The sequence below is a fragment of the Gadus macrocephalus genome, chromosome 10 (assembly GCF_031168955.1).
Source record: "Gadus macrocephalus chromosome 10, ASM3116895v1".
NCBI lineage: Eukaryota > Metazoa > Chordata > Actinopteri > Gadiformes > Gadidae > Gadus > Gadus macrocephalus.
In genome coordinates, this window is record NC_082391.1 from 4,194,384 (window position 1) to 4,208,158 (window position 13,775).

Here is a 13,775-nt window from a genome sequence, read left to right on the forward strand (position 1 = left end):
AAGCACACAATACTGTTGACAATTAATGATCATATATATTTGTAATAAAAGTACGAACAAAGATACATCACAACATGCATCAACAAACAACAAACAACATAACAGGCATACATTACAATATTCTCCTTCACCGCCTGCAATACACCATTGGACTATCAGGAAATGTAAAGAACTGGTTCACCTCGTACCTCACTGACAGAACTGAGCACGTTGCCCTGGGCAAAGCAAAATCACACACCAACAACGTCACCTGCGGTGTCCCCCAGGGCTTGGTGTTGGGCCCCACACTGTTCTCACTGTACATGCTCCCCCTGGGTAGTGTCATTAGCAGGCATGGCTTATCTTACCACTGCTATGCTGATGATACACAGCTCTACATCAGGACAACCCCCATATAGTCACCCCATATAGAGCATATAGTCATCATTCAAAACTATGTAAAACAGACTAGGAATAAAAGGAAAACAGAGGTTAAACATGAAGAATAATAATAATTAATAACACTCAAAGACGCCTAAAGTGAAGGGGGGACCTCACTAACCACCACCAATATGTAATATAGGAAGAGGCAGGCAATAAAACGCATCACACGACCCTAGAAGGTTCACACTTTAAATGACCCAAAAGGAGAGCAGAAGGCAGGCAATATATGCATCACCCAAAATAGTAACAAAACTTAAGTTCATAGATAGACCAAAAACGTAACAGCATGTAGATTTTCCATCACAGTTATCATACTAAACACATCCCAGATCCATTTTACACCGGATTTGTCCTTTTTATATTGTGAGGGACCACAACAATGCAGACACGGGCGATTTTGGGTCCTTAACTCGGACAAAATCGGACTCCTAAATCACTTCTTTATCTTCTGCCATCCAGATCCTCGACCTCAACCGCCTGTACTCCAACGAGGTGCACGCCATGGCCAACACCTACGGAATAGAAGTGGCTCTGAGGGTCATCGAGAAGGAGATCAGGGACGTCTTTGCCGTCTACGGTAAATGATCTCACACACTGAAACGGGCAGGCGTGTGGACGCGTGCAGCAGTGGAGCGTGAATCCCTGAGATGCCTCCATGTGTTCCTCTGCTGCACCATATCAGCTCCCTTGTTACACTTGTTCAGAGTTCAACTAGACTCTGTATTGCCACCCCGTCCCACTCCTCAAACTTATTGTATGTTGTACGTCGTGGCACTTGATGTACACACTTACGTTATGTCGTATTTAGTTATACTACTTAGTTGTGTAGCATCTTATCCTAGCTATCTTTGCTGTGTACGGGGAATGGGTTTACCTAGTGACTGTTAGTGCTTGGCACTTGGTTCTATATACATCCTTTATGTACCTACAGCGATAGATCGATGTTTCACCGTAAGTCGCTTTGGAATAAAACGTCTGCTAAATGCCCTAAATGTCAACGCCTTGTGTTCTCCAGGCATCGAGGTGGACCCCAGGCACCTGTCGCTGGTGGCCGACTACATGTGCTTTGAGGGCGTATACAAACCCTTCAACCGCTTCGCCATCCGCTCCAACTCGTCCCCGCTACAGCAGATGACCTTCGAGACCAGCTACAAGTTCCTCAAAGACGCCACTCTGATGGGTGAGTGGAGCCTCAGGCATTATTAGAAAGGTTGATTCATGACGACGTGATGTGAGGAAATTGGGGATGGTTGAAGGAAAATGTGGGCAAATCGGTACTTTTCCTGTGTGAGCTCTGCAGCTATATATAGTCTCTAATTGGTACCAACTTGAGCATACTTGTTCCCCGTTGGAATAGTTGAAGTCAGCGTTTCTTCCCCATTGACGTCCATTAAGGAAAATAGCTCGGTGAGCACCTGCCAAAAGTGGTCATTTAGAGATTGACCCTGTGACGTCATTTGAGTTATCAACACTGAATTTTCCACGTTAGCTAAGGGGGATGTCCTTGATGGATCAGCCAAGGTTTAGATCCCTGTGTTAAAAATGGCTTCTCCCCACCGGCGATTGTTGTTGTTTACGATTTTCTATCAGTTTTCACCACACAACGACGTCTCATCTTTGCTCCTTGAATGTCGATATGTAATGGTATGGAGTTATTGAAACTTACTACGTGTAAAAAAGACTAGAAATTGAATGTTTATTTTTCATTGAATGTTTACATAAAATTGCACTGCCTTTAAGGCTTTTTTTTCAAAACTTTTAACGGTACAGAAAAATTTCAGTCAGACCTCATTGGTCCTAGTCAGATCAGAGTTTCACAAAGTTTCCTACAACGGTCGGGGGCCTGTGGTCACAGCAGCCCCATAGATGTTGTCAACATCCTTTTTTCCGGTTAACATATGTGTGTATTGAATTAGATTCTCAGGGATCTTTCTGAGAGTGGCAGGTTCGAATTAGCCGTAATGCTAAATCCCTGTGTACCGAGAAAGCTTCTAACTAATGTTCCACTTTCCAGTACCGAGCTTTAACGGTACACCATTGTGTATTTATTTTTTTTGGGTGTAGGGCATCATGCAACATTTTGTTGCATATATTGATCTGTATGTGTCACTAAATGTTAACAGTAGGTTGATGTACGTGCACATTGTGCTGATGAGGCTGCGTCACCTTTGTTCTCTCGAATGCCCAAGACAAATGTGTCCTTGGAGAGACAATAAAGGCGTATCTTATCACTCCCACTGACCCACCGTTTCTCTCCCTCTGGACAAGGCGCTCACGACGAGCTGCAGTCGCCCTCCGCTTGTCTGATCACCGGCAAGGTGGTGAGGGGAGGAACGGGGCTGTTTGAGCTGAAGCAGCCCCTGCAGTGAGAGAGGCCGCGGCCCCACAGAACCCCCCCTGCAGCACAGCTCCTCAAACGCCCCTGCCCTCCTGCGTTTGACCAAAGTGAAAGAACTCTGAAACGATGAACTTGCACAGTTATGCAAATGCAGATGTGTGTATGTCCTGTTTGCTAAAACTGTGTGTGCTTAACTTTTCCTTTGTGTATATCTAAGTAGTTGTGTTGATTTGATTGATTTACCATTGACTTAGCGACACAGCTGATGGGATGATGTCCGGGAAATTTTGCACCACAAGGTTTTAACTTCACAAATATGTGCATGTGAACATATTTCAACCGTCAAAATAAACATTTTTATTCAAGCGTATCTTGTTTGTTTATTTTGTATACGCCCTTATCTCTGTGACCTGTGGCCCAAACGGTCTTGGCTCTGGGAGAAATGCTGTCCTGGCAGAATGTTTTATTGTGATCATGCAAAGACCTTCCCAATGATCAATGCAAATAGAAAGGGAGATGGGCCGTACCATTAAGGCACAGTACTTATCGCAGTGACCTGGCTTCCATTCATGTCAGCGGTTCTATGCTGCATGTCCTCCCCTCTATCTCCCATACATTCCTGTCCATCTCACTCATAAAGCATGCAAATGAAAATAATTCTTAAAAAAAAATAGAAATGAAGAGGGCTTTTATTGTGGCAGTAGAGTAACGGAAGCGGGGCGGTAACGTCTGGTACGCGGCCAATTGTAGGCCGCGTACCAGACGGTGCGGTTGAGGATCGCTCAAATCTGTGGTGGGTCGTCGAGGAGACCTGCAACGTTAAGATCACACTGGTAAGGATCATTCTGTCATCTTCTACAGGCTGTTGTATCTTCGAATTCATGACGGGTGTTGGGTTATTAATACGTTTAAAGCGGGTTGCATGAATTCATGACGGGTTTTGGGGTTATTAACACGTTTTTATCAGGCTGCAGGTGAAACCCCGCTAATAACTACTCTTTAAAACGCGGTTGGTCTAACGGCAACGACTTTAAAGGTTAATACAGAGCATGTAAGAAACCTATTTTTTGGTTATATTTCTATATAGATATAGATATAACTGGTTTAAAACCTTATCCTTTATTTAAGGTGTGTATTTTTATATAACTGGTTATAAACCTCATCCTTTTATATAAGGTATATATTTATATAAACTGTTATTTATGATTTAACAATAATATATATTGATATAATATAATGATCATTATAATGATATCAATATTAACGGGTGGGTACGACAAATTACAGAGTTTTGAGGCTAATCTAATCCAAACTGAGGCAGCTCCTGAAGGATAAGGCGACCATTGTCAACATTCACACCACGTGTTACAATCTAGCTCAAAATAACACAAAATAAATGGAATATTGACTCAACCAAGAGTGTGGAAGCATGGTAGGGACATAATTGTAAGTGTATATTCTAAGTGTTTTGATGACGATCCGTAAAAGATGAATGAATGTAATCCAGAAAGGGATTCGATCAGTACTGTGTTGTGTGTAATTGATCTCTAAAGTATCGTTTTTGTCGAAACGCAAATGAAAGCGAGGATATCTGGTCAACATACCAGGGCTTAAAGTATTTCATCCTGAAGGCTCAATGAGACTGAGTTTTAGAAGATCCATGATGATCCGCATTAAGAGCCGTTCATTTCTAACCTCATGAAACGGTCTCAGAGAGATCCTCAGAGAACTGAGCGGTTAAATGTCTTCAAATGTCTTTACCAGATAGTTAACCTGTAGGGATCGGTCCTCCTGTCTTGTCCAGATAGTTAACCTCTAGAGATATAGGTCCTCCTCTCAAGTTAACCTGTAGAGATAGGTCCTCCTGTACTTTCCAGATAGTTAACCTAGAGATAGGTCCTCCTCTCAAGTTAACCTGTAGAGATGGGTCCTCCTGTATTTACAGTGTCCGTTCTTCCTCTCAGGGCTTTGTTACGTAGGTTGACAGCTTTCTCAGTATGGTGTTATCTCTAATCTTGGCTGTAACTAGAACCCTTGTTTTGCGTTTAACACGATACCACTTGTTGTGATCCTCTTCCTCTTCTTCTTTGATCCTCTTCCTCTGTGATCCTCTTCTTCCTCTTCTGCAATCCTCTTCCTCCTCTGGGTTCCTCTGCTTCCATGGCTCAGAGGGAGGGCCGCCCCGATGTTCTGCTGATACTGGGTCGCGATGAGGTGGCCCAAGCGCCTGGGCTCCTACAGGTAAGACTACGGCAGCAGGGGTTGGTCTGAGACTGTGGGGAAACTTGACTCACAGACGCGAAGCTATGGTTGAGCGGTGGTGTTTACCGCACCGTTCTGTGTGGAGTATGAGTATGTGTGTGGTTTATGTATGCTTATATAATATATACTGTAGATATATATATTTATTTATGTTTGCGTTTATGCACTTTAATATAATTGTGAAGTACTATGCCACTCTGTAATTGATATTGTTTATACTGTCTGTTTTGTTTGCCCTGTTTGTTCTGTTTGTCTTTACTTTAGCATTTACTTTAGCGTCTATTTTAGTTTTCATTAGTGCTTTGTATCTTGATTGTGTTGCATGCAATTCTGAGTTATCAACTGCTGCTGGGCTGCTGTAACAAATAAATATACCGTCCGGGGGATGGATAAAGTTGTTCTTATCTTGATAATCTTATCTTGATAACGAGGCTCCGTGGCTCGTGAGGGCTGCGTGCCACGAGGAACTCAATCCTGCATGAGAAACATGATCTTTATCGCTGTGTGTCCGAGCCATCAGGGCTTCAGAAAGGCTGATGCTGGCAATGCTCTTAAAGCTCTTAATGCTCTGGACAATTGTCCACAGTTTCTGGTTGTTAATGCAAACTTGGAAGGAAGATTGATTATGAACAGAAGGTGCTACACCGTTCCAAACGAGAATGCAGTTTGGTGAGAGGATCTTTATTTATTTTTAATCAGCACTGTCCATTATTCCCTGTAAAAAGATGAGGAGCTTACATGGTGGTTAGATCCTAGACATTCTTAAATAAATTCAATTTGCAAACAGGGCTTGCTAGGTTTGGAATAGGATTAGATCAGAACATTACATCAGAATAGGCGATATTTGATCTCACAATGTTTTGGCATTGTTCACCCGATTATCGTACATGACCAGGGTTATCACCTGCCACTCTTTTCTCCCTGTTCTTCATGGTGCTTTACAACGTAAACCTAATATAATGTAAAACACAATAGATGAACAACTGTACTTCCAAGTTAATTTGGACTGACCCTATTAAAAGTTGTCTGTTGAGGGTTGTAAAAGTTTAATTTAAATGTTAATTTAAACAACTTATAATTTTTTTTTGCAATTTTATTGTATTATAAAAAGCAATCAAGTAATCGATTGATCAATAAACGATCAAAATAAGAAGTTATAGGTTGCAATCCTAGTGTATACAGTTAGACAAGATAATGCTAGAATCTCTCTGTCTGTCTCTCGCCATCTCTCTCTTTCTCTGTGTGTGTGTCGGTGTGTGTCGGTGTGTTGGGGCTTTTTTTGTGTGCACCCATGTGTTTGGTGGCAGACAGAGACATATAAAGACATCTGATGCGCTGTCTCAGAGTGGTGTCAAGAGAGACGTGTGTGTGTGTGTGTGTGTGCGCTAGATTTGCTTTTCCTAAGGATTGTAGGGGTAATGGGATTACAACCTGCTACACTCCACTCACCTGTCTGAAACTCTGTCTGCTGAACACCAGATCCCTCAGTAATAAGGCCCTTTTGATAAATGACTTTATTGTTGACCAGAGCCTAGACATTCTCTGCCTCACTGAGACCTGGCAACAACCAAATGACTTCTCCCATCTAAATGAAGCTGTCCCACCAGGTTTTTCTTTTATTAGTAAACCCCGGGTTAATGGGAGGGGGGGTGGCCTCGCTCTCCTCCATCGTGATACCATCAAAGTCACCACTGTCACAGTCCCCCTTCACTCCTCCTTTGAATGTCTAACTGTAAAACTCTCAGGCCCCAAACCCACTATCATTGTCACCATTTACAGACCACCAAAACCCTCCGCCGTTTTCCTCAATGAATTCTCATCACTACTTACATCTGTATGTGCAATGTCCCCCACTGTTATCCTCCTTGGTGATTTCAACATCCACATTGACAACCCATCCTGTACTTTTGCTAATGACTTCACATCACTTCTGGACTGTCTTGGCATTACGCAACATGTCAACCTCCCAACCCATAACAAAGGTCACATTCTGGATTTAATCTGCTGCACTGACATCACTCCCACTAACCTTGTTGTCATTGATTTCCCCATCTCCGACCACAAAGCTGTACTTTTTGACATTCATACCCAACTACACAAAACCAAGGAACAACGGACCATCTCCTTCAGAAACATCAAACTTATCAACACCACAGACCTCTCCACCATGATCAGCTCCTACCCCAACCCTCCCCCAGCTTCCTCCCTGACTGACCTGGTGACTCACTACAATAACTGCCTCTCCTCCTCCCTCACCACCCTGGCCCCCCTGAAAACCCGCTCAGTCTCATTCACCCACACTGCTCCCTGGTTCACTCCTCATCTGCGCCAGCTCAAAGCCACTGGTCGTCGACTGGAGCGACTCTACAATAAGACTCAACTCACTGTACACCGCCAAATGTATTCGGACCACCTCCATCACTACAAGAATGCCCTCACCACTGCCAAAACCTCATACTACTCCAACCTCATCAACACTGGTACAGGCAACAGCAGAGTCCTCTTCTCAACAGTCAACCACTTACTTCAGCCTCCTAAATCTCTCCCTCCAGATATTTCCACCACCCAATGCACTGCGTTCCTTGACTTCTTCAGCTCTAAAATCAACACCATTCACCAACAACTGGCCTCATCTCGCACCCCCTCTGATGACCCACCCTGGATGATCACCTCTGGCCAACCTCTCATCAGCCTCTCTGACTTCACCCTAGTAACAGAACAGACCGTTTCAGAACTCATCCGCAAAGCCAAAACCACCACCTGTCAGCTCGATCCTCTTCCCACCTCCCTTGTCAAAGCATGTCTTCCGTCCATCTCCCCCATGATCACCAACATAATTAACTCCTCCCTCACTACTGGTACTGTACCCCCCACTCTCAAGCTGGCTGCCATCACTCCCATCCTGAAAAAACCTGGTGCTGACCCAACTGACCTTAACCATTACCGGCCCATCTCCAATCTCCCTTTCATCTCCAAAACACTTGAAAGGGTGGTTGCCGCACAACTACAGTCCCACCTCGACATTAACAATCTCCATGAACCGTTCCAATCTGGCTTCCGTCCAAAACACAGCACTGAAACAGCCCTAGTCAAAATCACCAACGACCTCCTCCTTGCAGCCGACTCTGGATTACTCACCATTCTCATCCTCCTCGATCTCAGCGCAGCATTCAACACCATCTCCCACCCTCTGCTCCTTGACCGCCTAGCTGGTATTGGGATCACTGGTGCATCACTCTCCTGGTTTACATCCTACCTCACCGGCCGTCAACAATTTGTTCAACTAAGCAACCACAAGTCTGGGTGTTCAGGTGTCTCACTGGGTGTCCCCCAGGGGTCAGTCTTGGGTCCACTCCTCTTCACCACTTACCTCCTCCCGCTGGGCACACTCCTCCGTCACCATGGGGTCCATTTTCACTGCTACGCTGACGACACACAGGTCTACATCTCCACCAAACCCACCGCTGCCATCCCCCCCACCTCCCTCATCACGTGCCTGGAAGAGATCCGGAGCTGGTTGAGCAGGAACTTCCTGAAACTCAATGGAAACAAGACCGAGGCCCTGCTCATCGGATCCAAATCCACCCTCACTAAATCACAACACACCCCAGCTCCACTCATAATTATCGATGGATTCCCAGTACCCTTCTCCTCCAAAGTCAAGAGCCTCGGCGTCATCCTGGACAACACCCTCTCATTCGCACCCCATATTCACAACATCACCCGGACTGCATTCTTCCACCTCCGCAACATCGCCAGACTCCGCCCATCACTGACCCAATCCAGCACTGAAATCCTAGTTCACTCATTTGTCACATCACGCATAGACTACTGCAACGCCCTCCTCACCGGACTCCCCACCAAACTCATCAACAGACTGCAGATCATTCAGAACTCAGCCGCCCGGATCATCACCCGCACCAAATCATCTGACCACATCACCCCTGTCCTCATTCAACTTCACTGGCTCCCAGTACACTACCGTATCCAATACAAAACCCTACTCCTCACCTACAAAGCTCTCCACAACCTAGCCCCCAGTTATCTCTGCGACCTCCTCCAAGAATACACTCCCTCCCGCTCCCTCCGCTCAACCTCTGCTGGACTACTATGTATCCCCACATCACGACTCACTACAATGGGTGCCCGGTCATTCAGCTGTTCAGCACCCAGGCTCTGGAACTCCCTCCCCCCACACATAAAACAGTCAGACACCATTACAACCTTCAAGTCACAACTCAAAACTCACCTGTTCAAACTCGCTCACAACGTCTAACTGATCACTGTTTTGATTGTTTTTTTTTGTTTTGTTTTTTTTTGTCTTGTTTTTGTTTTATTTATTTATTATTGCTTATGTTAATTTATTTATTTATTTATTTTTTTCCACAATGTCTTGTTTTTAAAAAAATGTATGATGACTATATGCTCTGTAAGGTGACCTTGGGTGTCTTGAAAGGCGCCTCTAAATGAAATGTATTATTATTATTATTATTATTATTATTAACATGTTGTGTAATTGGAATGGTTTGGACGAAATGTTTCATAAAACTGCTAGTTTCACAAATGAACGAAGTACTTAAGTTTGCTTAAAGTGTGTGTGTGTGTGTGTGTGTACGGATATTTTTTCCTGCTTGCTAGGCGGGTGTTGCTTCCTGTCGTGATCTTGGGTTTCGTGACTCTGGCGATCGTCTCTCTTCCCTTATTTGACACGGAAAGCCCCAAGCCTCTTAAGTTGCACGTCGACCCTGCACACCAACAGGTAAACCCAAAGATAACACTTTACAGGCTCAATTAACTCAGATTCACCTTGTTGTTCCTTGTCAAAAACAAACATAATAACAGAAGTTGAAAGTGGCTGTGTCAATTGATTGATTAAATGGAAAGGGGGAAACAACACATGGACCAAAAACATGGAGGACAAACACAGAGGACTACAATATTGAGGAAAAAGGGGCATAAAATAAATAAAACAAAGGATAAGTTCCCAGACAATAATAACAACATAACAACTGATGATTGTGTTCTGACTAGGGATGAGTCGGTCGCGACCGATTCGTTACAACGAACGAATCCCGAACTTGAAAAACAAGAACTGGTTCCCCAAAACAAGAAGAACTGGTTCTTTGATTCTTTTTTTTTAACATAAACCAAAAATATGGTCACGTAAATAAAATATACAAACGATCAGAGCTTCGTCTCCCCGCGACTTATATTGATTGAGTCTACAACGTTCTCAAAGATTCAGCCAATGAGAGGTAGCAATGGTGTTGCAATGGCACCTGGGTAAACCAATGACAAGGCGGTACCGTCGAATATGCGCGCTTTCACTGTCTGACGTATCTTGGGTCATACCATTCGACGTGGGGCCACTCATATATCCCCCTACATTTTTTCGAAAATAGACTTGACCTCCATCTGTTTATTGGATTAACGCATTTCCCAATCCCAGGAGTCTTTGCTCCATTCTACGTCAATTCAAGAACAAACAAAGAAATTAAACTGCAGTTCGTATTTTTTATTATTATTTATAGACACCAAATGACGTAATCTGACGTAACGAACGAATCAAAACGAATGAATCAAACAAACAAATCGTTATAGTGAACTGAACTGAAAGAACTAGTTCCCGGAAAATAATCATTTTGCCCATCCCTAGTTCTGACTGTTGTGTGGATAGACTTAAGTCCCAGGGAAGTCACCAGGCTTTATAAAAGGACAAACATAAATAAGACCACAACCCTGACACTGTATCAGCTTTCCTTTTGAAGACGTGAGGAATTTACACCATCCTGGGTCTCTGTCTTCCAAGCTGGTTTCAAAACAGTCCATATCTCAATATGGACCATATAAAACAGTCCATATAAAACAGTCCGACCTCTATTCTAATGACGGGGCTCAAGAAGATTTCTACTGGTGGCGATAACACAAACACAAGTTTAAACCAGCTGAAAACTTTTTAATTTGGTGGCCCCCTAACGAAGAGTCTGACTCAGACCAAGGGTGGATCCAAAAGTGCTGTTGACAGTACCATCTAAATGTTACGTGATGGTGCATTTGCCAGTTTAACGCTGTCTGGTAGGAACCCTGTTTTATATTGATGCAACCTCAAAATGTCAGTTTAAAAAGATGTGTTTTTAGACGGGACTTAAAAGTGGAGAGAGTGTCAGAGTTACGGATGTCAGGTGGGAGGGTGTTCCAGAGGTGGGGGGCAGATCGGCTGCATGCCCTGGTCCCCATGGTGACCAGGCGGGCGGGTGGTACAGTGAGTTGAATGGAAGAGGAGGACCGGAGAGTGCGGGTGGGTGTGTTGGCGTGCAGGAGTTCACAAATGTATGGAGGGGCGAGGTTGTGGAGGGCCTTGAAGGTGAGGTGCAGAATCTTGAAATGGATGCGGGCTTTGACCGGGAGCCAGTGAAGCTGCTGAAGGACAGGAGTGATGTGATTAATGGAGGGGGTTCGGGTGATGATGCGAGCGGCAGAGTTCTGGACCAGTTGAAGCTAACGGATGGACTTGAGGGGGAGACCGAAGAGGAGGGAGTTACAGTAATCGATGCGGGAAGTGACCAGGGTGTGAACAAGGATGGCTGTGCTATGGGGTGTGAGGGATGGGCGGAGGCGGTTGATGTTGCGTAGATGGTAGTTGTCGTGGCAATTTCTCTATCAGAGTTTGCGTCTAAGACAGATGAGATATTTAGATGCAAAAAGCACACAATACTGTTGACAATAATGGCGCATTTCCACTGCAGGGTGCGGAACGGATCGGATCGCAAAGGTGCGGGTCGGGTCGCGTTTCCACCGCCAAAAGTGGGCGTGACCCGGACTTTGCCGTACCCGTTCCGGCCCCATTCTCGGGACTCCTAAAAGGGTCCCGTGAAATTCTAGCTACACCCCCCCTCCGTTGATTGGTCGACAGAATCGTCACTTCCGGGTGACGCGGGGATAAAAACAAACAAACAGTAGCCTCGAGGTATTATTCTTTACAATTAACATGTCGCGTAAAAAGCTTGCTTGGGCGAACAAGGAGGTGGAGACGTTCGTCTGCATTCTTGGGGAGGAAGACGTTGTTTACGATGTTTACGTAGCTGCCGCGGCGATCGACATCCGGCCTCCCACCAAGGGTACTGTCGGCAGTGGAAACGCAACCTCGGAACTGAGCTGGGCTATACCGCCCCCTCCCTACCGCACCTTTGCGATCCGATCCGTTCCGCACCCTGCAGTGGAAACGCGGCATAAGTGGTCATATATATTTGTAATAAAATTACGAACAAAGATACATCACAACATGCATCAACAAACAATAAAACAAGCAAACATTACAATAATATGAGGCCTCAAATGGGAGCTTCTCTTTGCGTGTTACTTCATACTCTAAAGGTACGCTCGGGAGAAGTCCACTGAGTGTTCGAATCCATGAGTTCTTATTAGAGATAGACCGATATGCTTTTTTCAGGGCCGATACCGATACCGATTATTAGTAGTCAAGGGGGCCGATAACCGATATTTGGAGCCGATATTAATTTACAGAAAAAGGAAAAAAATTGGCGTCAATTTTGAATAATACAAACTCCAACACTTAACTTCATTTAAATGCCTTTAAGCATATGTTTAATTAACACAACAGCTTATCACAACAGCAACATAACACAATTTAAACAAATAAATGGCTCCCTAAAATTTTCCTGAACTGAAATGTTAATTCTTTCTTTTAAGTTCAAACAAAAAGTGCAGGGTGTTCTAATGAAGTTAACTGAACATTTAAATAAATAAATAGTTCCCTGAAGTTTAAAGTAAATAAAACAGAACTCACAGAAATGTGAATCTAAAATCGATTAGTAGTCCCAATTGAGCAGCACCAGATTGTGGTGCAAAAAGCAGAGTTGTTCAGCGTGCTCTCCAGTGAGACGGCTTCTTTTGCTCTCGTTAATTGCAGAGACTTCACTGAAGACGCGCTCACTTGGGACTGATGAGGGTGGTGCACAAAGAAACTTTCTTGCTTGTTTTGCAAGTCGCTTGAAGCGCCCTTCGTTCGGTCTCCGCCACTGAAGTGGGTCCCCTTTACGCCTGTCGACCACTGGCTCCTTAAGGTACAGATGTAGCTCATCCACAACGCAGCCACTGGCCAGGAGATCACCAGTGTGAGGTGCCAGCAGAGAACTGAACATCTCATCAACACGGCTGTTGAAGGATGCGTGTTCTCTCCGTTGCCTTTTGTGGGTGTTTCCGTCGTGTGTCCCATATGCAGCTGCCTGCTCCTCCATACTGGCTCCTTCTGTAGCTGCCTGCTCCTCCATACTGGCTCCTTCTGTGGCTGCCTGCTCCTCCATACTGGCTCCTTCTGTGGCAGCATGCACCTCTCGAGTGGTCTGTTGTGTGGCAGCGTCCTCTTCCTCTTTCAACCATCCTTTGGCCTTGCTCAATGTCACGTCAGAGGAGAATGCATGACTCTTATAACGAGGATCTAAGAGACAGGCCAGCACCACAGTTTTTGTGTCTTCTACTTTTGAGAAACGCTTGTCGAGGCTCTCCCTCATGGCTTGCCTGAGTGTTCTGATGCCTTTTGTGGACGGCCTCTCATCATCTTGAAGAAGCATCTTCAGTACAGTCAGGCATGGAATGATGCAGGATGCTGATGAGTTGCTGTGGCTCACCTGAAGTGTCACTTCCTCTATTGGGAGAAGAGATTCAATTAAATTGGACACCTGTAAACCCTTCGTGTTCACCACAGTAGATGGTAAGCGCACGCTTTTGCTCC

The 13,775-nt window shown here is 44.7% G+C and overlaps 2 protein-coding genes and 1 long non-coding RNA gene across 4 annotated transcripts in view; 2 read left to right on the forward strand and 1 right to left on the reverse strand.

Annotated features, from left to right (window-relative positions):
* polr1a (RNA polymerase I subunit A) overlaps positions 1-3,131 on the forward strand; it is a 38,581-nt gene extending 35,450 nt beyond the window's left edge. Inside the window, 3 exon segments of the mRNA XM_060062108.1 lie at positions 883-1,000; positions 1,439-1,603; positions 2,692-3,131. Coding sequence (XP_059918091.1) covers positions 883-1,000; positions 1,439-1,603; positions 2,692-2,792 — 384 coding nt within the window. The 3' untranslated portion in view covers positions 2,793-3,131.
* Positions 3,132-3,440: 309 nt separating this feature from the next.
* st3gal5 (ST3 beta-galactoside alpha-2,3-sialyltransferase 5) overlaps positions 3,441-13,775 on the forward strand; it is a 37,251-nt gene continuing 26,916 nt past the window's right edge. Inside the window, exons 1-3 of one of the 2 annotated variants that reach the window (XM_060062119.1) lie at positions 3,441-3,594; positions 4,931-5,002; positions 9,662-9,782. In XM_060062119.1, the coding sequence (XP_059918102.1) occupies positions 4,971-5,002; positions 9,662-9,782 (153 nt within the window). In that variant the 5' untranslated portion in view covers positions 3,441-3,594; positions 4,931-4,970. The remainder of the gene's footprint in view (positions 3,595-4,930; positions 5,003-9,661; positions 9,783-13,775) is intronic. The other variant, XM_060062118.1, reaches the window with a different exon arrangement.
* On the reverse strand, positions 8,372-9,490 carry LOC132465480 (uncharacterized). The gene is made up of 2 exons (XR_009527593.1): positions 8,853-9,490; positions 8,372-8,639 (listed from the first exon to the last, which is right to left on the reverse strand). It is a non-coding gene; the product is annotated as an uncharacterized LOC132465480 (long non-coding RNA).